Source organism: Zea mays, chromosome 4, assembly GCF_902167145.1.
Source record: "Zea mays cultivar B73 chromosome 4, Zm-B73-REFERENCE-NAM-5.0, whole genome shotgun sequence".
Lineage (NCBI taxonomy): Eukaryota > Viridiplantae > Streptophyta > Magnoliopsida > Poales > Poaceae > Zea > Zea mays.
Window position 1 is genome coordinate 182,950,169 of NC_050099.1, and position 24,822 is coordinate 182,974,990.

Here is a 24,822-nt window from a genome sequence, read left to right on the forward strand (position 1 = left end):
TACCAAAGTGCTAGAATCAACTGGCTTAAAGAAACGATGAAGTGTTGTTCTTGGTCTCTTTTGACTCTTCATATCTTTATTGAACTGAAATTGAAAGCTAAAATATTACCATCACACTATTTGTCACAAATTCGGCTTTTATCTTTGATACTTGTAATGATTCCCCCTTTTCCAGCCTTTTTGCACAAATATTGTGAAGCTGGGAAGGGTATATTTCATCTTATTATTTGTTAAGGTACAACATGGATAAAAGGTGGATGAATGAACCTAGGTATATTTCTGACAATGTTCTATAAACCATTATTTTGTAGTAATCACCTTTGACCAACATATCATTTTTGTACCTAATATTTATAGGCACACGAAGGTCTACATAGATGGGATAGCTGGATTTATTGAGTTTGCGTTTAGCAATTCTATAGGTGGAAATAGAATTCTATGTCCTTGTAGAAAATGTGTTAATTCTCTATGGAAAGATGAAAATGAAGTTCGTGCGCACTTGATATGTGATGGCTTTCAAGAGGGATACAAAAGGTGGACTTATCATGGAGAAACAGACTCTATGCCTATTAATAGTCATGACTATAGTGATATAGAGGCTGCAAACAATTCAGATGAAGATGACATAGCCAATTTGGTTCAAGACATGGCTGGTGGTCTAGATGATAAAGGGGATTTTGAAGTATCTGATGGTTTAGATGAAACTGATGTAGATTTAGAAGCCATCAATCAGTTAGTGAAAGATAATACCCAAGAGCTATACCCAGGGTGTAAGAAGTTCTCAAAGTTGCATTTCTTAATAAGAATTCTTCACTTGAAATTGCTTGGAGGGTGGACAGATAAAAGTTTTGATATGCTACTAGATCTACTAATGGAGGCTTTCCCTGATGGCTTGGCATTGCCAAAAAATTTCAATGAAGCAAAGAAAGTAATTAAGTGTCTAGGACTCGGGTATATCAAAATTGATGCATGTGAAAATGATTGCATTTTGTTTAGGAAGGAGTATGCTAATTGTGATGCATGTCCCACATGTGAAAGGTCACGCTGGAAATCAAAAAGGAGAAGTTTAAATGGAAAACGTGTACACAAGGTTCCATGCAAAGTTCTTCGCTATTTTCCAATAAAAAGAAGGCTTCAGAGGTTATTTCTATCATCTAAGACAGCAAGTGACATGAGGTGGCACGATGAGGAGCGTATACAAGATGGATTACTAAGGCATCCTGCAGATTCACCTCTCTGGAAGGATTTTGACCAAAAGCACCCAGTGTTTGCTTCTGACAGTCGCAACATTAGACTTGCTTTAGCTACAGATGGTTTTAATCCGTTTAGGTCCATGAATGTTAGCTATAGCATTTGGCCTGTTATTCTCATCCCATATAACTTTGCACCATGGTTGTGTATGAAGCAAACAAATTTCATTATCTCATTGCTGATTCCGGGCCGTAGATCTCCTGGTAGTGATATAGATGTTTATTTTGAGCCACTAATTGATGATCTGCTAGATATGTTTGTTGAAGGGGTGAGAACATACGATTCTGCAAAGCATGAGTATTTTCAATTACGTGCTGCAATAATATGGACCATATCTGATTATCCAGGCCTAGGGTACATTGCAGCATGTACTACATCTGGTGAAGTAGCATGTATTGAATGGCACTCATATACATGTTCTCTACGATTGAAACAAGGTACAAAAAATTGTTATATGGGACACCGTAGATTCCTGGGCCTAAACCATCCATATAGATTTGATCTAGATTCGTTTGATGGTAAAGTTGAGGACAGGCCAGCGCCTAGACCACTTTCTGGAGAGGAAGTTTTATTGCAAACAGAGAATATGCACACAGTGCATGGGAAAGGTTGCCAACATAAAAAGAAAGCAAAAAAGAAGGAAGGGGAGCCTACTATCATATGGAAAAGGAGGTCTATTTTTTTAGGCTTCCATATTGGAAGGATTTAATGTTACGACATAATTTAGATGTCATGCATATCGAGAAGAATGTGTGTGATAACATTGTCAACACCCTCCTAGGCATTCAACGAAAGTCCAAGGATAACTTGAAATATCGTTTGGATCTTCAGTCCCTAGGCATTCGAACTGAGCTTCATCCTATTCCAGTGGGTGACAAGTTATATTTACCACCAGCATCATATACAATGAGTGCGTCCGAGAAGACGTTATTTTGTGAGGTACTGAAAGGAGTAAAATTTCCAGATGGATATGCATCAGATATAAGAAACAATGTGGATGTGAAGGAGAAGAAGCTTGTTGGGCTAAAGAGCCATGATAACCATGTTTTGATACAGTATTTACTCCCACTTGCTGTGAGAAGGATTTTACCAGAAATAGTTAGTGCTGCACTTATTCGTGTGAGCAATTTTTTCAAGCAAATCTATTCGCCAGTTATTCGTATAAGCGATATGCATAAGCTAGAGTCAGAAATAGCTGAGACTCTAAGCATTCTTGAGACTATATTCTTGCCATCCTTTTTTGATATTATGGTACACTTAATGGTTCATCTCCCTACTCAAGTCAGAATTGCTGGCCCTGTTCAATTTCGTAATATGTACCCAGTGGAGAGGTAAATTTTAAAATATTTTAGCAATAAATTAAACTTAGTTTTACTCAAAGGAAGGTTTAACATATATGCCATTTCTCCTTTATAGGTTTTTAATGAGATGTAAGGGCCATGTTCGCACTAGGAGTCACCCAGAGGGGTCAATTGCAGAAAGTTATCTATTTGATGAGAGTCTCACATTCTGTTCTCGCTATTTACATGGTGAAACTAGATTTAACCGGAAAAAAAGAAATGATGATGGCTTCAATGTTGATTTAATCAATACCACCCCTTTCTTCCATAACATAGGTCGTGGATTGGTTGGTAAGCGTAGTGTCACATTAGACCACAAAACATGGCTTCAAGCACATAGATATGTCTTGTTCAAGTATGACCATATAGAGCCTTACTTGAAGTGAGTTGAACATTATATTTTATAATCAATATCATCCATTTATTTCATGATTACTAAATTATAATGTTTGTTTAGTAAACATATAGAATACCTTTACTCTGCTGGTCATCAAAATCAAAGAGCAATCAGTCGTTTACACTATGAGACTTTTCACGAGTGGTTTAAGTCACACGTAAGTATCTAGGAAACTGTTTATATAGAGTATAGTTCCACATTATTTTTTTAGTGCAATAACAATCTTCAATATCATCAGGTGGAAACAACGAGTGAGGAAGTACCTGAGGAGATAACAATATTAGCTAAGGAGCCTAACATGGTTGCACATTCTTATGATAGTTATTCTATAAATGGGATAAATTTCCATACACATTCTTATGATGTGGGTAGGTCAGTGCAGTGTAGTCGTGTAGCCCTAGTTGCACATGCAACAAGTTTTGATGGGACAAACAATAATAACCCAGTATCAATGAGCAAAACTTATTATGGTGTTATAAAAGACATTCTTGAGCTGAACTACCATCACCAGGGAAAAATAGTATTGTTCAAATGTGATTGGATTGATAACCGAGTACGAGACAAATGGGTCAAAATAGACAAGTTTGGGGTGACAATGGTCAACTTCAAGCATTTATTCAATACCGGTGACAAGGAATTAGATGAGCCATTTATTTTTGCATCTCAAGCAACTCAAGTTTACTATGTGCAAGATCCTATTGATGCTGATTGGTTTGCTGTTTTAAAGTCAAAACAACGTGACATGTATGATATGGAAGAAAGGCTAGACAATAGTACAGAAATAGGTTCTTTCTTGCCAGATTTGGATGCAAACACGCAAGTGAATGTATCTATTGGTGGTAGTTGTGTTAGGACTGATATAGATGGAATAATGGTTGCTGAAAACCAACCTAGCAAGTAAGATATGTTTATATCTGTTTACGCAAAAATGTTTCATTTTACGTTGTAATCTCTTTGTCTTGAATCTTGATTGTAATCTCTTTATGTCTTGATTTAGGAGGAAAGTTTGTAAGAGGAAGAGGAATGGGTAAAGAAACGGAGGTCAATGAATATGAACTACAAAGGGCTGCCAACATAAAAGAAAATTTGAAGTGGATGAGATCTCTTAATCTCCATGTACCTAGTACTATGGTTAGTGAAGAAGCAAATGGATCACATCAAGCCAATAAGAAACATAAGGTTAATGTATTTCCCTATTTAATAAGTTCATGTTTTTTACATTTAATTTAATAGTACCACAATCTATTTAATACTGCTTGTACTTTCTTTCCAATATTTCAGTTTCAGACTTTCAGTTCTGCTGCTACTGCTATATTTCCATTCCAATTTCAGACTTTCATTTCTGCTGCTTCACTGCTTGTAATTTCAGACTCAGTGACCATTGAATTAACCAGTGACCATTGAAATTCACCAGTCACAAGTAACTAGATTTTTCTGCCATAGCCACATAAATTCACCAGTGACCATTGAAAATGGGCTGTTAGGCCCTTGTGATTTTCAGATGATAAATAGCAGTCAGTGCCAATTTCAGTGTTTGACTCAAACCTTGGAGAGTTCCTGTAGCTTAGTTGTAGGGATTTGGGCAAATGTATCTTTGGTAAGTGGTAGCTTAATTCAAGAAGAATAAGGGGACTGAGGTAATTAAGCCTGGCACTACATAAAAAATTTAAAAGAAAATCAATGCTCATATGGACTGACAGGTAGTGGCAACTGAGGGTTATTCAGTCGCTGAAGAACCATAGGACTGCATGTGGCACCTAGATTGGGGCTCTTTGGTACTCAAACCATGCAGTTTTTGGCTGAAGCTTCTGTAGTAAGTTGGTAGACCATAGAACTTTTTATAGGTTGTATGGCTTGGTGCTACACAAAATGTGAGGAAAGTGATTCCCAATTTGCCCTGTCAGACTGTGCAGATGGAGTTGGTTTCAGATAACAGAAATAAAAACCAGGGCAGGATGCTTGACTTTGGGGCAATGTAACACAAAATTCATGTATTATTAGATATGTAATGTTATAGCAAAGTGGAAGGCCAATACTTGGTAAACAAGTTTGGTGTAATGGGCAAGGTCTGTCCTTATGTGGAATTCGAAGGGAAGTGGGGAGGAAATTAATATTTCAGTCGATTGATCAGATTCTAGTTTTTCTTTTTCAAAATGTCTAAAGAATATCCTGATCCCTTATCCTTTCTAGCAGTTTCTGGGCAGCTTGTAGATAGAGTTAACTTGGGATTCGAAAGTGGAGTATTGGAAATATTTTTTAACTACCCTGAGTGCAGAGAGGAGATAAGTGTGGGGCATGTTCCTTGAAGATGACTCAGTTGCTGATTTGCTTTGTTGAAGATGACATAGCCAATTTACTAACTAGTTTTACCTCAAGGAACTCCACTGTTTTGCATAACTCAAAGTTCATTTTTTTCGACTCATCCAATTCCTGCTCTTTTTGCGTAAGACGACCGTGTAATTCCTGTTCTGTCTCTGCCGTAAGAGGTAATCTGACGTTCTGCCAACTGTTCAGATTAACAGCGCTACTGTTCTTTCACCCTGTGTTCTTCAACCCATTGTCAGCCAAAACATTGCAGGCCCTCCCTCCTGAGATCGCCCCATCCCCGACAGTGATGCTATCCTCAAGTCTGCCTACGCCAACCCTGCTATGCTAAACAGTTTTTTATGGCGCTGATGATTGACAGTATCTCACCAGGAAAAATCGCACCACCACTAACTGCAGTTGACTGAATTGATGTCCAGACGACTGAAATCGAGGAGGGGTGTAGTTAATTTTATGAATTCACCCACCAATCACACAATGTAGAAAGCATCACCAAGACATCAAGTAATTTCAAGTAAGCGAAGTAGCGCACTCATCAGCAGAGGATGGACCATTATTAGGTCAAAAAAGGGACACGAGGCCGTGCCGTAGCAGTAACATAAACCAGAAGTCACATTGTTCTTCAGTTGCACGAATATCTGTTTTTATGTCAGCGCCATAAAACGATATTGGTGAAACAAAAACTGCCATGAGACAACCAGTCTCCGGATCCCTATATTTCTGTAGGCTAATAAGCAACTACTTATAGAAGCCACATCACTCCCAGTTCAGTTATAGAAGCATCACGACGAAAATTTCCAGTACTGCTACGGAACCGATCACCAGAACGTCAGATTACCTCTTACGGCGGAGACAGATCAGCATGACGGCAGATTACCTCTTACTGCGGAGACAGAATAGGAATTTTCCAGTACTGCTCTTTTTTCGACTCATCCAATTCCTGTTCTAACATGTAGGTATGCATGTAATTGGAAAATGAAACCATGTAAACAGATTGTATTTACATTTTATTAATTGCCACTATATCACAGTAACTGGGCATTCTAACTGAAACTGTTAGGTTGCTTGACTACAAGGCACACGGTATTCTGCACAGCCGCAAACTTACTTTCCTGATAGTGTTCTGGATGTTCACTCACAATAGATTCTGCATGAAAATTAGCAGACCCATTCAGAACTACTTTATTGGGTAAGCTAGGGGGCAACAGAGAAATACTTCCTGGCAACTGAAAGCCTCCAGCAAAATCTGGTTCTGGTTGTTTCATATAACTGCCTTTACATGGTACATGTTGAGCATCACTACAACTGGCAACGCCCAAATAGGTTTCCCACTTGATCATCAGCTGAAACATCACGTGTTTGGAATGGCACGACTGTTCTTGTGCGTTGTTCTAGAAGTACGAGAAGGACGCACTCCACCAGGAAAAACAAACAAAGGGATTTCTTTTCTTTTTACATGGGACACTTCAATGTCCATTCCTTCTTTCCGATGTTGATATGCACAAATAGTATTCTTAAACTCATTTACAATTCCCCTGATGTCGAATTGCTCAGTTTCTTGAGCTTGGGTAGTTTGTTTTCTCCAAAGACCCATGTTTGCCGTGTGGGTCAGCCATGCACTGCTGGCACTTAATATTACTGTTGTGTGGGTAGTTTATATTACAGCTATATTACTGCTTGAAATTTCTGCTGCTTCACTGCCAATTGGTTGACTGCTTTAATTTCTGAACCTTAAGTTTTAATGTTTTCATTTCTTTGAGTGTAGACAAGGACATTAGCAGCTTCAACTAATGGACCTACTTTGCGATCAAGGACTGAAAGGGATATTGTTGATGAAGAATCTGAAAATAGTTACGAAGAATCTGAAAACCCCATCAATGATGAAGGTAAAAATCAAACAAACTTCAAATTTATTGTAGCAATTTTGAAAATAGTTATGAACAAAGGTTTTCATCTGTTTTATCTCCTGTAATAAGCAGAGCAACCTATTGGGCATCGAAATATAAAGAAAGGAAGGGGCCCAACCTTGAAGAAGAACATATATTCAAGTAGTGGTGGGCCTAAAATCTGCATTACCCTTAATGAATATGGACAACCAGTTGGTAGGAACAGCAAAGAGTTTGGTAATTTCATAGGAACTTTGGTGAGGAAAAATATCCCGGTTTCTTGTGAGGATTGGAGACTAGTTGATTCTAAAAAGAAGTTTGAGTTATGGACAAAAGTGAAGGTAATCTGATTTAGTGAGATAATTTGTCTTAGCCTATTGTCAGTAGATTTGGTAAGCAACTACATTTTTGTTGAAACAGGAATACTATGAAGTGGATGAATCTGGTATAGATTATGTTATAACATCTGCAGCAAAAAAGTGGAGAGAGTTTAAGGCTGACCTAAAGAACAAATATTTTGATGAAACATTGAGTTTTGAAGAGCTTATTGCTAAAAGGGATGAAAGGGTGAAAGAATCTGATTGGGAGCGGTTGATAACTTATTGGATGTCTCCAGAAGCCGAGGTACATGCTGATTTGTTTTTAATTCTTTTTTGAGATATAAACCTTCATTAAACTTTTGTATGAATGAATTTGTATTATTGTTTTGATATATTCATATTTATGTTGTAGGTTCGTACAAACAGAGGTAAAGATAACTGTTCAAAGCTGACTATGTCGCATGCAGCTGGCAGCAAGAGTTATGCTCGTGTGGGGCATGAACTGGTAAAAAAAAATTATAATCACTAGTTTGTATAATCATTAGTTTAATTTATGAAAAATCTAGTCAATTACTGGACCAAATCATTTTTTCTTGTAGGCCGAGCAACAAGGACGCCCTGCGAGAAGAGATGAAATATATGTTAGAACACACACACGTAAGAACAAAGAAGGAGATATTGTGCCTCTACCTGGAGCAGAAATATTCATTGTGAGTACACATATTTTTGATTTATGTAATAATTAAAATATAAGTGAACAAAATATAACATATGTGTGGTCCTCTTAAGAATAAATTTGAAGAAGCTGTTGCTGAGAACCCAGAACTGAAGGACAGAAGTATTGAAGATGGTGATTTATATGCACATGTTTTTGGAGAGAAAGAACCAAGAGGTCGTATTCGTGGTTTAGGCTTAGGACCAACTCCACAAGATGTAGGCACCCCTGGAACTCAAATGAAAATATCAACAAAGCTTCAAATGGCATTGCAAGCTCGCAGTCAGTCTGAGCAAGAGGTTAGAGCCTTAAGACAGGATACGAATCAAATGAAAGAAAAAATGGATCAAATTTATCAAATGATGGTAGCAGCTCAAGGGGTGAAACATATAGAAAGCCCATCACAACATGGGTCTAATTCTCGACAGGTGATATAATATTGCATATGTTTAGTCAGTGTAGCATATATCGAGCAGTTCGCCGTCTATCCAGTTAATTAGGCTTGTTTCCTTTATCTCACTAACACTTTTTCCCTTTTTATTTTTCTTTAGAACTCAAGGGTGCATCGGTCAGATGAGGTGGCACATGATTACAATGGTAATGACTATTCACAAAATATGGTTGAAGATGACTTGCAGCTTACTAGGCGAGTTGCAAGCACTGTGGGTCGTCTAAGGAATCGTGAAGATGTTAATACTATTGAAGAGCAAAGTCGCAGGCGAGACATTGCAACAATGGTACCTCAAAGAAATCATGGATCACCTCAAAATGCAGACGATAATCATGTAATTTCTCATCTATCACTTCATATTTATGTTTCATTATTTGAACTTTGTAATCTTACTTCGCATATTTTATTAGGTTGGTAAAGAAGTCATATTATATTCTATGATGAGATCAGAAGTTCCTGTTGCAATAGCAAATATTATCTCGACCGACCCATCCACTAAGGTTGCAGATGTTCCTCTTGGAAGGGAGTTCACACAGGTTTTTGTGACTCGCGTGCTAAAAAGGGAAAGTACTCTGCCACAACCATACTTAGGTGTAGAGAGTATGGGGGATGCTCTTTTTATGCCCGTTGCATGGCCAACAAACAAGGTAATACTACAACCTTGTCTTTTATTTATGTAATTAATGGAACAAGCTTCTAATGTTCTGTATTTTTAGATGGGTCGTAACAAAAAATCAACATTGACCCAAGGTTCTACAGTAGCAGGTAAATATTTTGCCTGAAAATATGTTTTCAGACTCTTGAAATAAATGACATCTAGTTTACAGCAGGTAAATAGTTTACAGTTTACAACAGTTTATAGTTTAGTTTTAGACTTGTATTTTTTGTGAAGGCGCCACTTGTTCTGATCATGATGTGTGGACCAAACTTTGTTGAACCTAGCTAAGTCTGAGTCGGTCTTCCAAGTCTAGGGGTCCCTGTCCAAGTTACTTAGTCTAAGTCAAAATTCCTGACTAGACCTAGGTTAGTTTCTTTTCTCTTTTGATGTTTTAGCCATCAATGTACCTGGGATCGATCTTCCTGGGTTCTGTTTTATCAAGATTTGTAACTCAGCCTTCCTGGGATCGATCTTTTATAAAGTTTAGAACCTGAAAGGATTGGTGCTCTGTGTTGGATGGAAGCATAGCCTCAGAACGAGGATAATGGATAGAGAAGCAATTCTGCCTTTTCTTGAAGCAATTCTGCCACATTTTATCGTAACAGTAAGAGTCCCAGGCAAGCACTGAAGAAGCAATTCTGCTTTTTCTTGAAATCGCGGTGGGCCAGACTGTATCAAGTACTGAAGTAGAGGAATAGCCTCTGATGCAGCGACTGATTGTGCTTTAAACACTTCAGTTGGGCAAGCTGACCAAGCTTGCCTGAGAAGATATAGAGCTTGCCTGAGAAGATATAGGGCGCGATTGGTTCCCTTCCCTCTGTAGCCAGGACTACATGTGCCAGCCAGGCCCCTAGTAGCCCTTGCGCTCGTGCAAAGAATCTGTTTGCTTTCTCATAATTGACACCAAGGCTTTATTTTATTTGTCTGTTTATTGATTAATTTGCACAGACTGTACGCACATGTCCATTCACAGGAGAGTCAGCAAGCGCAACTGGCTTGGTTACTGACGGTAACTAGCTGGAACATCTTGTTTCCCCATCAACTGGCATGTGTGCAGGTCAACGACAGAAGCTGTGGCATAGAGTTTTCGGGCACTGTGGGGGATCTGGGAGTTCAGATGCTTGCACCGGAGGAGCCTAGTTGTCCTTGGTAGAGCTAACCAAACGTGACCATAGCTTTTGGATGAGTGAGCTAACTGTTGTCATACTCCTGAGAGGCACTATGGATATATAGGAGTCCCTTGTCATGCTCGAGAGGCTCTATTTTGTGTCCAACAGTGAGCATGCCTCTTTGAGCCAGATCGCCCCCTGTCTCCTAAATCTCCAAAATCTGTGAAGGAGGTTCTAGAGGAACCAAAGTTCAGTTGTTTGATCTGGATGAGTGAGCTAACTGAAGCGACGTCCTTACATAGAAATTCCATAAATTTCGTACTATTTTCTTCATATATTTTCTGCATGCTGTCTCTATTTTGTCTTAATTTTTAATGTCCAAATTCATGTCTCTGTTTTGTCCTCTTCAGAACTTATTCGGTGATCTTTTGGCCCATCTTTGCTAATACCGACAAAGTACGCATGCTGCTGTTGTCAAGGTATAGTATGTGCCCACCTAAATGACTTCATAAAACTCCATCTCTCCATTCACCCCTAAACTTTCATCTACAGTACACCGAACTTTGTGATTTACTTTCATCTTTGTGAGTTACTTTCATCAGCAGTATCACCGAACTTTTTGCAATTTAATACTTTTATTAAACTTTCAGTTTGAATTTTCTGTTGGTAGTTTATAGATCTGTTGATATATATAGTAATTGACAAATTATCAAAATATGTTGTAGGGGAGGTGCTGGAAGCAAGGATCAGGAGTGCTTGAAGTGTGTGAAAAAATGATTACTCGCATGCATGCTAGCCGTTGGCGTAACATCACCCAGCTGATGGAGAGATTTTAGTTTGCTAGCTAGATGAATCTTTAGACTTTGCATGTAATTGAACTGAAAGATCACTTCAGAATTTAGAAAACATGTATGCTATTATTTTTTTATATGTTCATCACACAAATTGTGTTCCAAAACAATATACGTTGGAATTCAAAGTCAAAGATTGATCTCTTTCTTTTAGTAATCAAATTTCATATATTCTGAGCTACATATTATTCAAGTTGTCCTGTAATGTGCATCATAATCAGTTTATTATTTGTTTCATTAGCATATATTTGTATACATGTTTTTTTAACTGCACATAGGGAATAACATCAGACAATCTGTCGGTATATAGACTTTTAGCGACACACAAGCTGTTGGCACAAGAATCTGTCGGCACAACTTTGTCTGACGGCAAAGATATGTCTGTCGGCAATAATATAACCATTATCGATAGATAGTCTGTCGGTAGATCTATGTCTGCCGGTAAAGGTTATTGCCGACAGGACTTTCGCCGACACACATTATCTGTCGGCAAAGCTCTTTACCGACGGACTGTGCGACGCTATTTAGGTGTTTTACCATCAGACAATCCGTTGGCAATATTGTGTCATGGTGTAGTGATGTTACTATTTGTACTAGATGTAGAGACATTAATGTTGATGCTATTCATGATCACCTAGCTTTAATTAAACAACAAAATGATCACATAGCTCAACTTAGTGCTAAGATTAATGAGCATGACTTAGAAAATGAAAAATTTAAATTTGCTAGAAGCATGCTCTATAATGGGAGACATCCTGACATTAAGGATGGCATTGGCTTCCAAAAGGGAGACAATGTTAAGCTTAATGCCCCTAAAAGATTGTCTAACTTTATTAAGGGGGCTCCCATGGCTCAGGATAACGAGGGTTACATTTTATACCCTGCCGGTTATCCCGAGCACAAAATTATGAGAATTCATTCTAGGAAGTCTCACTCTGGCTCTCATCATGCTTTTATGTATAAGAGTAAGGCATCTAGTTCTAGGCAATCCACTCATGTTAAATTGCCTAAGAAGAAAAATCCTATTGCATCAAATGATCCTATTATTTCATTTAAGACTTTTGATGCTTCATATGTTTTAACTAACAAATCAGGCAAAGTAGTTGCCAAATATGTTGGGGCCAAACACAAGGGCTCAAGGACTTGTGTTTGGGTACCCAAGGTGCTTGTTTCTAATGTCAAAGGACCCAAGACCGTTTGGGTACCTAAGAACAAGGCCTGAATTTTTTTGTAGGTTTATGCATCCGGGGGCTCAAGTTGGATCATTGATAGCGAGTGGACAAACCACATGACTGGGGAGAAAAGGATGTTCTCCTCCTATGAGAAAAACCATGATCCCCAAAGAGCTATCACATTCGGGGATAGAAATCAAGGTTTGGTCAAAGGACTTGGTAAAATTGCTATATCACCTGACCATTCTATTTCCAATGTTTTTCTTGTAGATTCTTTAGACTATAACTTGCTTTCAGTTTCTCAATTATGTAAAATGGGCTACAATTGTCTTTTTACGGATATAGGTGTTACTGTCTTTAGAAGGAGTGATGATTCAGTAGCATTTAAGGGAGTGTTAGAGGGCCATCTATACCTAGTTGATTTTTGTTGGGGGCCTTCGGCTTCCGAAGGTCCTCTAAAACATGATTTAACAATATTTCTGGAGTAAAGTACATTGACAGGTATCTTCGGACTCGGATCAGAGCCACGGTACGAAGAAGCACAAAGAACACGAAGGTTGGCGCAGAGCCGAAGCTGTGTGTAGAAGAGCTTCGGAATAGCGGCGGAAAAGGAAACCGACTTAAAGATGAAAAACCAGATTGGACCTCGAAGAATTATCATAGAGTTATTGATAAATGTGAGGGGCATTAATGTAATTTTACATGGGCTGCGTCCCGTGCCTATAAATAGATGAACGGTGATCCTGTACTGTTCACGCTGATTTGGCATTGGCTTTTGCGTCACGCTTGTACTTTTACCTTCTCACGAGCTGAAGGTATATTTATGATTTAATATCATTTTTATGTTTTCATTATAACAAAATGAAAATAAGTCGACAATACAACTGTTTATGTTATCTTCATGTTTCATATGTTTCCTTCTTCATTATTATATTTTATGCTGATGAAGGTGCGTCCTTCATAACCTTCGTCCAAAAATCATTATATCCTTGGAGAAATAATGCTTCGAAGGACGAAGGATATTAACATTTAACATTTTCTGTTGCCTTGTTCTTGACTCATAACATTTGAGAACAAGTGACCAACATTGGCGCCCACCTCCGGTGAACTCACTTCCATTTCTTGACTTTTGAACAACTTCGGCAAGCATCACCTTCGTCATGCCGCCGAAAAAAGCTTCAGCGACAGGGGCTGGTACTTTACAGCCACTGGATCCCAATCAGGATGTCCTTTCTCTCAGAGAGGCCCGAAGCCAGAAGAGGAAGGTTGTTAGTCCAACACTTCCGGAGGATGACCTGGATCAGGAGATCCAAAACCTGGAGATCCTTCAGCAACAGGTGCTACGCAAGAAGGAGAAGATGGCTCGTCTAGCTGATCTTCAGAGACAGATAGACGAAGCTTCTGAAGAGGTTCGTCATCTTGTTCAAGATGATCAAAGCCGAAGGCCTCCACGCAGAGAGCTTCATCAGAAAGGCTTTCACAATGAGGACGACTGGTATGAAGATTTCCATCATGGAAACTTTGCTTTTGATGATGCTTCTCCTCTCTCAACAAGATTGCAGGCTACACCATGGCCCCAGTCCTACAAGCCACCACAGCTCCCCATGTATGACGGTCATACAGACCCCAAGCAATTCCTGATGAGCTACGAAGCAACCATATCTTCGTATGGTGGCAATACGACAGTCATGGCAAAATCTTTTGTCATGGCCGTCAGGAGCGTTGCCCAGACTTGGTACTCTTCTCTTAAGCCAGGGACAATCACTTCTTGGCAGAAGTTGAAGGATATGCTGATAACTAGCTTCCAAGGGTTTCAGACGAAGCCAGTCACCGCTCAGGCTCTCTTCTAGTGTACCCAGGACCATGAAGAGTACCTTCAGGCGTATGTCCGGAGGTTTCTGCGCCTGAGGGCACAAGCGCCAACAGTGCCCAATGAAATTGTCATTGAGGCCATGATTAAGGGGCTTCGGCCGGGACCATCAGCGCAGTATTTTGCCAGGAAGCCACCACAAACGTTGGAGAAGCTGCTCCAGAAGATGGACGAATACATTCGAGCTGACAATGACTTCCGCCAAAGAAGGGAGGAAGCATTCAGGTTCTCTGAAATGACCAGGGGCTTCGGAGGAAGATTTCACCCGAGGCATGTTAGGTCAATCCATAACTCTACTCAAACTGATGATCGAGGGAACCAGCAGCAGAGGCCACAACACTCTTCACAAGCTTCGGCCCAACAGCAGAGTTCCTTTCGGTCGCCAGCGCCAAGGGGCAGAGGCGCCAGGGGCTTCGAGGGAAGGTTTGGAGACCAGCCAAGAAAAATATATTGTTTATTCTGTGGTGAAGACAAGGGCCATACTACCAGGATGTGCCATGTTACCATCCAGAAGCAGAAAGAAATAGCGGAAGCAGCAGCGCAACTGAGTCAGCTGAAGCAGGTCATGCATACTGCTTCGTATCACTCACCTTATATTCCAGAATATGTAGGCAACCACCCTGCAGCTTCTGTTGCTTCAGCGAGTCAATCCCAAGCATCCTGGCAGCAACCTCCACCGCCACCGCCGATCCAGCGAGGACAACAGCCAGAAGGGAGTCAGCATAGTCATCATCAGAGGGATTTCAGAGAGGAATCTGAAGCTCGCACAGTCAACAGCACTATGCCAGAGTCGAAGCACATTTATTGACAAATATCCTACTTCAACAGCAGTTCTTTTGCATTTTCTACATTCACTATTCCCCTTTTGTCAATAAGAAACAATTATGAAGAGTTTTAATATCTTTTGTTGAATTTCAATTCCTTGTAATACTTTCGTCTTTTACCATAATAAAGATATGTTTTTTCCATAGGCTTGAGTTGCCGAAGCATACGAACTTATACTGATTTGGAGGACCTTTGAATTATCAAAAATTTGATCTAACGGACACAGTACACATTGTTCGAAACAGTACAAAGTCGTTCCTAAGGGAGCGCAGTGTAAGTTTTCTAAACCTACAGCGAAAAATAAACGCTGATTCCGCTGAAAGTAAAAGGCGAAGAAGCTCCTAAGGGAGGCTTACAGCGAAAAATAAACGCTGATTCCGCTGAAAGTAAAAGGCGAAGAAGCTCCTAAGGGAGGCTTGCAGCGAAAAATAAACGCTGATTCCGCCGAAAGTAAAAGGCGAAGAAGCTCCTAAGGGAGGCTTACAGCGAAAAGTCAGCGCTGATATATAAAGTGTGTATGCTTTATTACAGGGATATGTATCTGCGGCATAAAAATCATTTTGCACAACATAACATCATCACATCATTTTTGCATAACATAAGCATCATACAGCATACTGCATCTGGAACAAGAAGGGGATACAATTGGAACATATTTTGGAAAAGAGAAAATCGTGCTAAGGCACAAGACGAATCAAAGTGAAGAGAAGCTTCGGAGGATAGTTCACGAAGCTTGGATGTTTTTATCAGAAAAGATTTTCTTCACGAAGCATGAAAAGAAGGGAAGGTGTTTTTTCGCCGAAGGCTCAAAAAATGGTATGTATGCAAAGTTTCATGCATCGTAAAGAATTAAATTATAAATAGACTATATGTTACATTCAAAGTTACAATATATTACACATCTTATGTTCCAAATGTTTCTACAATAACGATTTAATTCTCCTTGAGAACTATCTCTGCAGCTTCGTTCAAAAGTTGGTTGACAACCTTATCCATAATGTCTTCAGCCATTTTTCTAATTTCATCGTCCCCCTTCGGGTGGGGGCCCGGAGATGCCTCAGCAGGTTCTGAGGGAAGAAAAGATACGACTATATTACTATTACAAACCGAGAGTAGAGTTTGGAATTAAAAATTACAGCATGATAAAAACCACTAATTAATACCTATGTGCCCTTCGGGCTCTGTACTTCTCTCAGCAGCTTCCGCTACTTTCCTAGCGTCATGAATGCCTTTTTCACTCTTTTGAATAATTTCTTGTGCCATTTCTCGGCCACCATTGTCCCAGATATCAGTAAAGAATTTACCGCCAACCATGCTTGCTTCGGTCGAGGGGTCTTTGATGTCTTCGGAGGATAAAGTAGCTTCGGACTGCGCTAAGGATTTTACATGCTCGCAACCTTTCTTCTCCAAAACAGTAGCAATCCCTCTAGCACCTGAAAAAGCGCAGATGTCGCCGCGGCTGTTTAGAATTTCCTCGAAGGCCTCTGTTTCGTGGCTGATCCATTCCATTGGACCTTCGGGATCGCCTCTTGAAAAATTCTCTTCGCTAGAGAATGCACCAACGCTGGCGAAGCTGGATTTTATTTTCTTGACGCACTCTATGGATTTAACATAGTATTTTCTCTGGGATGCACGAAGCTCCTTAACGCTTATCTCCAAATGATTGGCCAATTGGTCACTAAGCTCTCGTTTTGTCTCTTCAAGTATACGTTCTTCTTTAGCTCTAGCTAGCTGTTTCTGAAGATCTTTAATTTCACGTTTTTGAGCTTCGGCCTGGATCTTTGAAGCAGCTTCGTCCTTTTTTACCTTGTCTACCAATGAAAGCAGAATTTTGTCTTTTTCCAGAGCTTCGTTCCTCAGTTTGATAACTTCTGATCGCAGATTGTTGAACGCAATTTCATAGCTCTCGTCTTCGGCACTCTTTTGTGCCCTCAGTGCGTTGCTTAGAATTAAACCCTATATGAAAAAGAATTTGTATAAGAATAAAAGAATGAGTTACGAATTATAAAATCTCTAAACGTCTAATTCTCATACCTTCAGGCTATTATACGCAAGACTGTCCGTGAGATCTTCTTTTGTCATAGCACATAAGCCAGCTTCGAGCTTCGGAAACCCCATACTTCTAGCCATCTCCCGACAGACGGATAATTCTTTGTTGTCTGGGAGGCAGTATAGGAAATCTTCTTCGTTCGTCCCATTGAACACTAGAGCCCCCTTTGGATATTTCAGTTCTTTGGCATAGTGGTTAGCTTCAAAAGCTTCTTCTTCCGATAACTTTTTCCCCGAAGCATGACGCACAATATAATCGTATATTTTGGAAGTTGCTTCGGGGACAGCAGTATCAATTTCTTCGACCAAACTAGGCTCTGACATTTTCATTTCTTCAGTTGACCTTGCAATTTTTGCTTCTTTTGCTTCTAAAGGTATTACCTTGGTTGGTTCTGAAGGCCCAGTTCCAACTTCAGTCTGTTGCTTCGGAGCCTCAGCAGCGGATACTTCAGCAAGCGCCTCAGAAGTCTCAGCAGTCTTCTTTGGGGTTGTGCTTGGAAGTTTAATTGTTTCCAAAACATCCAATACGTTAACCATTCTCTTTATTTTTGGGGTCACTGTTGGCCCCTTTTTAATTTTTGTTACTTCAATCTCTACTGAAGGACTTAAAATTTCTGATATTTTTGCTCTCTCAGTTGATGCTTTTGCTTCTTCCATCTTTTCTGTTGATGGTGCTTCGGCCAACTCTTTGGTTTCTGGTAACAGAGTCTGTGGTTCCTCCAATTCTTTTGTTGTTGGCGCTTCGGCCAACTCTGTGGATCCTGGCAGTAGAGTTGATCCCTTAGCTTCGGGAACCATAGATGTTGCGCTGCCGAATTCAGGCACTGTGGCCAGTTCAATGTAGCATGGCCGGTGTGTGAGAACTTTCACCCTTTTTCTCTTCGGTGCTGGCTCGCTAGGAGCAGCTGAAGCGGTTTCTTTTGCAGAAGCTGTACCTTTCCTTTTCTGCCCCCGCACTGGATAATGGTAGTCGGGGTACACGAACCCAATTGCATCAAATACTCGGTTCAGTCTTTTCTTTCTTCGGCCTCCGAAGGCTGCTGACAATGCAGTATCTTCAGCCTTCGAGTATACCCCAAGCAATTCATCACTTAAAGTCTCAATGCTCCTTAACCAATCATCATCGGGTTCAACGAATTTGTCTCCATACTTGAATGTATATTTCAGCCTGATTAGCCCACCTTCGTCAGTTTCTTTAACAGTTTCTTTCGGCATTTCCCAGTTATCTGCAAGAGGCCACACTCTGAAAGCAATGTGCTCTTGTATTAAATCTCTTGTCCCGATAAAAGAGCAGACTGCGCCGAAGGCCCGTTGGCATTCTTCGGCTGCCTCATCCATTTCCACCTTCGGTTTCCGGAGTCCGAAGCGCTGCCAGATGGGGCGCATGATGATATCCTTAATATCTTCTCGAACCTTCAAATCATTTTTAACATAGAACCATTCTTTCATCCATTCCCCGGGCCATCTCTTACGAAACGTGGGCACGGGGCAGCTTGACCCAGAGCGAGCGCCGAAGTTGTAGCAACCAAAGTTGTTATGATATTGCTCTTTACCCCAGGGCTTCGTTTCATATAACAATTCATGTATATTGCAAAAGCTTTTCGCACTTGGCTCTAGACCCTGACTCTTCACAGCCCAGACGAAGAGTCCCATTCTTATTATTGCTTCAGGGGTAAGTTGATGAAGGTAAACCTGATATATTCTCAGGACTTCTACCACGAATCTGCTTAAAGGAAATCGTAGCCCAGCTTTTAAAAAGCTTCGGAAGATAATGACTTCATCATCTTCAGGGCTCGGCACAGTTCTTTCTCCGGCATCTGCTCTCACAATGGACATATCTCGAAAGTATCTCCCCTTCATGTTTTCAAGGTGACTTTGCCCAATAGTTGATTTTCCGAAGACTGAATGGCTTGGTCGCCATGGCCGATCTTCAGAATCTTCACCCCCGCTATCTGCATCGTAACTGTCACTCTCACCAGTATCCTCAGATAAACCTTCTAAAATCTCCCTTGTAATCTTCTCCGTATTCGTCTTCGCCATTGACTCAAGAAAACCCAGATGCATCTCTTCAGAAAGGCTCAGCTTCATTTCGGCAGCAACCTTCTTCTCTTCAGACATTTCGGCAGCAACCTTCTTCTCCTCAGACATTCCTTCGCAATTCTTGCCTCTCGCTTCCGAAGCTTAAAACTAGGGAGGCAACCAAATTTTTGTAGGCAGAAAACTATTTGAGCAGGAAAAACAGATGGCAAGAGAGCGTGCCGAATAAATTGTGGCGAGCCCGTATTTATAAACCTATTATGTCGAAGACTGGGGGGGCCCATTTGCCAGAGACTGTTGCTATTCTAGAAAAAGGAAGGTGTTTTTTCGGACCTTCGGCTCATAGCCTTCGTCCATTTCGCAATCTGAATTTATCATTCTAGCAAATTAATATTGCGAGGGGCTACTGTTGGGGGCCTTCGGCTTCCGAAGGTCCTCTAAAACATGATTTAACAATATTTCTGGAGTAAAGTACATTGACAGGTATCTTCGGACTCGGATCAGAGCCACGGTACGAAGAAGCACAAAGAACACGAAGGTTGGCGCAGAGCCGAAGCTGTGTGTAGAAGAGCTTCGGAATAGCGGCGGAAAAGGAAACTGACTTAAAGATGAAAAACCAGATTGGACCTCGAAGAATTATCATAGAGTTATTGATAAATGTGAGGGGCATTAATGTAATTTTACATGGGCTGCGTCCCGTGCCTATAAATAGATGAACGGTGATCCTGTACTGTTCACGCTGATTTGGCATTGGCTTTTGCGTCACGCTTGTACTTTTACCTTCTCATGAGCTGAAGGTATATTTATGATTTAATATCATTTTTATGTTTTCATTATAATAAAATGAAAATAAGTCGACAATACAACTGTTTATGTTATCTTCATGTTTCATATGTTTCCTTCTTCATTATTATATTTTATGCTGATGAAGGTGCGTCCTTCATAACCTTCGTCCAAAAATCATTATATCCTTGGAGAAATAATGCTTCGAAGGACGAAGGATATTAACATTTAACATTTTCTGTTGCCTTGTTCTTGACTCATAGCATTTGAGAACAAGTGACCAACAATTTTAATAGAACTGAACTCGACACTTGCTTAATTGCTAAGACTAACATGGGTTGGCTCTGCCATCGCCGACTAGCCCACGTTGGGATGACGAATCTTCATAAGCTTCTAAAGGGAGAGCACATTTTGGGACTAACAAATGTTCATTTTGAGAAAGACAGGGTTTGTAGCGCATGTCAAGCAGGGAAGCAAGTTGGTGTTCATCATCCACACAAGAACATCATAACGACCGATAGGCCACTTGAGCTACTCCACATGGACCTATTCGGCCCGATAGCTTACATAAGCGTCGGTGGAGTAAGTACTGTCTAGTTATTGTGGATGATTATTCTCGCTTCACTTGGGTGTTCTTTTTGTAGGAAAAATATCAAACCCAAGAGACCTTAAAAGGATTCTTGAGATGGGCTCAAAATGAGTTTGGCTTAAGGATCAAAAAGATTAGAAGCGGCAACGGGACGGAGTTTAAGAACTCTCAAATTGAAGGCTTTCTTGAGGACGAGGGCATCAAGCATGAGTTCTCTTCTCCCTACACACCACAACAAAATGGTGTAGTGGAGAGGAAGAATAGAATTCTACTTGACATGGCGAGGACCATGCTTGATGAGTACAAGATTTTGGACCGGTTTTGGGCGGAAGCAATCAACACCGCTTGCTACGCCATCAACCGTCTCTACCTTCACCGAATCCTCAAGAAGACATCTTATGAACTCCTCACCGGTAAAAAGCCCAATGTTTCATATTTTAGAGTCTTTGGTAGAAAATGCTTTATTCTTGTTAAAAGAGGTAGAAAATCTAAATTTGCTCCTAAGGCTGTAGAAGGCTTTTTACTTGGTTATGACTCAAACACAAGGGCATATAGAGTCTTTAACAAGTCCACTGGACTAGTTGAAGTTTCTTGTGACATTATGTTTGATGAGACTAACGGCTCTCAAGTAGAGCAAGTTCATCTTGATGAGCTAGATGATGAAGAGGCTCCATGCGTCGCGCTAAGGAACATGTCCATTGGGGATGTGTGTCCTAAGAAATCCGAAAAGCCTCCACATACACAAGATCAACCATCTTCCTCCATGCAAGCATCTCCACCAACCCAAGATGAGGATCAAGCTCAAGATGACGAAAATGAAGATCAAGAGGAGCCACCTCAAGAGGAGGACAATGATCAAAGGGGAGATACTAATAATCAAGACAAGGAAGATGATAAGGGTCCAAGACCGCCACACCCAAGAGTTCACCAAGCAATACAACGAGATCACCCCGTGAACTCTATCCTCGGCGATATTCAAAAGAGGGTAACCACTCGATCTCGTGTTGCTCATTTTTGTGAACATTACTCCTTTGTGTCTTCTATTGAGCCATACAGGGTGGAAGACGCATTAAGGGATTCGGACTGGGTGTTGGCAATGCAAGAGGAACTCAACAACTTCACGAGGAATGAGGTATGTCATCTTGTTCCACGTCCTAACCAAAATGTTGTAGGAACCAAATGGGTCTTCCGCAACAAGCAAGATGAGCATGGTGTGGTGATAAGTAACAAAGCCCGACTTGTGGCCAAGGGATATTCACAAGTCAAAGGTTTGGATTTCAGTGAAACCTATGCACCCGTAGCTAGGCTTGAGTCAATTCGTATATTACTTGCCTATGCTACTTACCATGGCTTTAAGCTTTACCAAATGGACGTGAAAAGTGCCTTCCTCAATGGACCAATCAAGGAAGAAGTCTATGTTGAGCAACCTCCCGGCTTTGAAGATAGTGAGTACCCAAACCATGTTTATAAACTCTCTAAGGCGCTTTATGGGCTCAAGCAAGCCCTAAGAGCATGGTATGAATGCCTAAGAGATTTTCTTATCGCTAATGGCTTCAAAGTCAGAAAAGTCGATCCTACTCTCTTTACTAAAACTATTGCAAATGATTTGTTTGTATGCCAAATTTATGTTGATGATATCATATTTGGGTCTACTAACAAATCTACATGTGAAGAGTTTAGTAGGATCATGGTTCAAAAATTCGAGATGTCTATGATGAGGGAGTTAAAATACTTCCTAGGATTTCAAGTGAAGCAACTCCAAGAGGGCACCTTCATCAGCCAAACGAAGTACACTCAAGACATACTCACCAAATTGGGATGAAGGATGCCAAGCCCATCAAGACACCCATGGGAACCAATGGGCATCTCGACCTCGACACGGGAGGTAAATCCGTAGATCAAAAGGTATACCGATCGATGATAGGATCTCTACTCTATTTATGTGCATCTCGACCGGATATTATGCTTTTCGTATGCATGTGTGCAAGATTCCAAGCCGATCCTAAGGAAGTTCACCTTAGGGTCGTAAAACGAATCTTGAGATATTTAGTTTATACTCCTAAGTTTGGTCTTTGGTACCCCAAGGGATCCACCTTTGATTTAATAGGTTATTCAAATGCTGATTGGGCAGAGTGTAAGATTGATAGAAATAGCACATCAGGGACTTGTCAGTTCTTGAGAAGATCCCTGGTGTCTTGGGCGTCAAAGAAACAAAATTCTGTAGCTCTTTCAATCGCCGAAGCCGAGTACATTGCCGTAGGCCATTGTTGCGCACAATTGCTTTGGATGAGGCAAACCCTTAGGGACTATGGTTACAAATTAACCAAAGTTCCTCTCCTATGTGATAATGAGAGTGCAATCCGCATGGCAGATAATCCCGTTGAGTACAGCCACACTAAGCACATAGCCATTCGGTATCACTTTTTGAGGGATCACCAACAAAGGGGAGATATCGAGATAGCCTATGTGAGCACCAAAGAACAATTAGCCGATATCTTTACCAAGCCATTAGATGAGAAAACTTTTACCAAACTTAGGCATGAGCTAAATATTCTTGATTCTCGGAATTTTTATTGATGTTTTGCACATATAGCTCATTTATGTACCTTTGATCATCTCTCTTTCATTTGCTATGACTAATGTGGTTTTCAAGTGTAATTCATGCTAAGTCCTAGATTGAAAGGGAAATAGAGTTCTTCGGCGAAGACAAGGCTTCCACTCCACTCCATTGAATTATTCATCCTTCGCCGTCACTCTGCATCGCTCTCCAATTTGGTATAATCTTCACTCATACATTGTTTGCCAAAGGGGAGAGAAAGTAAAAGGGCTTATATTTCACTCACAAGTATCCATTTTTGGTGATTCATGCCAAAGGGGGAGAAAGTATTAGCCCAAAGCAAAAGGACCGCACCACCACCAATTTCAAAAAATGTAGCCTTTCAATTTGTATTAAAAGAAGTTTTTCGATTGGTATCTTATTTTTGATATAATTTCAAATTGGTATGACCCCTTTCAAAATTAATATCTAAAACCCTCTTGAACACTAAGAGGAGAATTTCATTGAGGGGGAGTTTTGTTTAGTCAAAGGAAAAGCATTTGAAACAGGGGGAGAAAATTTCAAATCTTGAAAATGCTTCTCAAAATCTTATTCATATACCTTTGACTATTTGCAAAAGACTTTGAAAAAGAATTTCCAAAACATTTGCAAAAACAAAACAAGTGGTGCAAGCGTGGTCCAAAATGTTAAAATAAATAAAGCAATCCATGCATATCCTATGAATGTATAAATTGGTTTAATTCCAAGTAACCTTTGCACTTAACTTTTGCAAACTAGTTCAATTACTGCACTTATATATTTGCTTTGGTTTGTGTTGGCATCAATCACCAAAAAGGGGGAGATTGAAAGGGAAATAGGGTCAAACCTTTTCCTAAATGATTTTGGTGGTTGAATTGCCCAAGACAAATTATTGGACTAACTAGTTTGCTCTAGAGTATATGTTCCACAGGTGCCAAAGGTTCACAGCAAACCAATACAAAGTTATAAAAAGGGGTTCAAATGAAAGGAGCAATGAAAACCGAAGGCTGCCCTGGTCTGGCGCACCAGACAGTGTCCGGTGCACCAGGGAGATTGTCACACCCGGTTTTGGAAGGTAAACCGAATGCGAACCATGTACGTGCCAGGATCAGAAATTCACGTACACGGCGATTACATAAATGACTCATCATAGCACAATGCTTCGAATAACAATAAAGAGTAAGTAATAATATAAATACTAGAGTCATTTACATAATATAATCAAAGTACACAGAATAGAAACATAGCCAATGTAAATAAACCCACCACAGGCAGCTGACTGGGGGTGGTCGCTAGCCTAATCCTCGAACTCGTCGAAGTCCTGGAACTCCTGGAGATCCGCCTCGACGCCTTCTTCTTTCTTCTTTACCTGAGCATAGATTGCACCAAAGGCAACCTGGTGTTTTGTGAAAGCAAGGGTGAGTACACATCAACGTACTCAGCAAATGTCCCGTTTGGCTGAAGTGGACTAGCTTTATGTGGGGTTAGAGTCAAGCAGTTGCTTTTAGTTGGTCAGGTAATTATTACTAGTAGAGAGCCAGGTTTTAACATTAACCCAAGTTATTAACCCAGTGTACCCTTTCCAAACGGAAGGAATACCACTTACCATTACCATAAGC

At 40.3% G+C, this 24,822-nt stretch overlaps 1 protein-coding gene across 1 annotated transcript; it reads left to right on the top strand.

Annotated features, from left to right (window-relative positions):
* The first annotated feature begins 3,583 nt into the window (after window positions 1–3,583).
* LOC103655739 (uncharacterized) lies at window positions 3,584–7,856 on the top strand. Its single transcript, XM_020552250.1, has 5 exons — window positions 3,584–3,881; window positions 3,986–4,167; window positions 7,079–7,199; window positions 7,293–7,540; window positions 7,620–7,856. Exons 1-5 carry the CDS (start codon window positions 3,584–3,586, stop codon window positions 7,854–7,856), a joined length of 1,086 nt encoding a protein of 361 aa, XP_020407839.1.
* The last annotated feature ends 16,966 nt before the right edge of the window (window positions 7,857–24,822 follow it).

What these genes read in the sequence shown, in the direction of transcription:
- LOC103655739 (XM_020552250.1), top strand. Translation starts at nt 3,584, where the DNA reads ATGGTCAACTTCAAGCATTTATTCAATACCGGTGACAAGGAATTAGAT. An exon ending in AAGCCAATAAGAAACATAAG is followed by an intron (nt 4,168 to 7,078) that starts GTTAATGTATTT and finishes CTTTGAGTGTAG; the next exon opens with ACAAGGACATTAGCAGCTTC. An exon ending in AAACCCCATCAATGATGAAG is followed by an intron (nt 7,200 to 7,292) that starts GTAAAAATCAAA and finishes TGTAATAAGCAG; the next exon opens with AGCAACCTATTGGGCATCGA.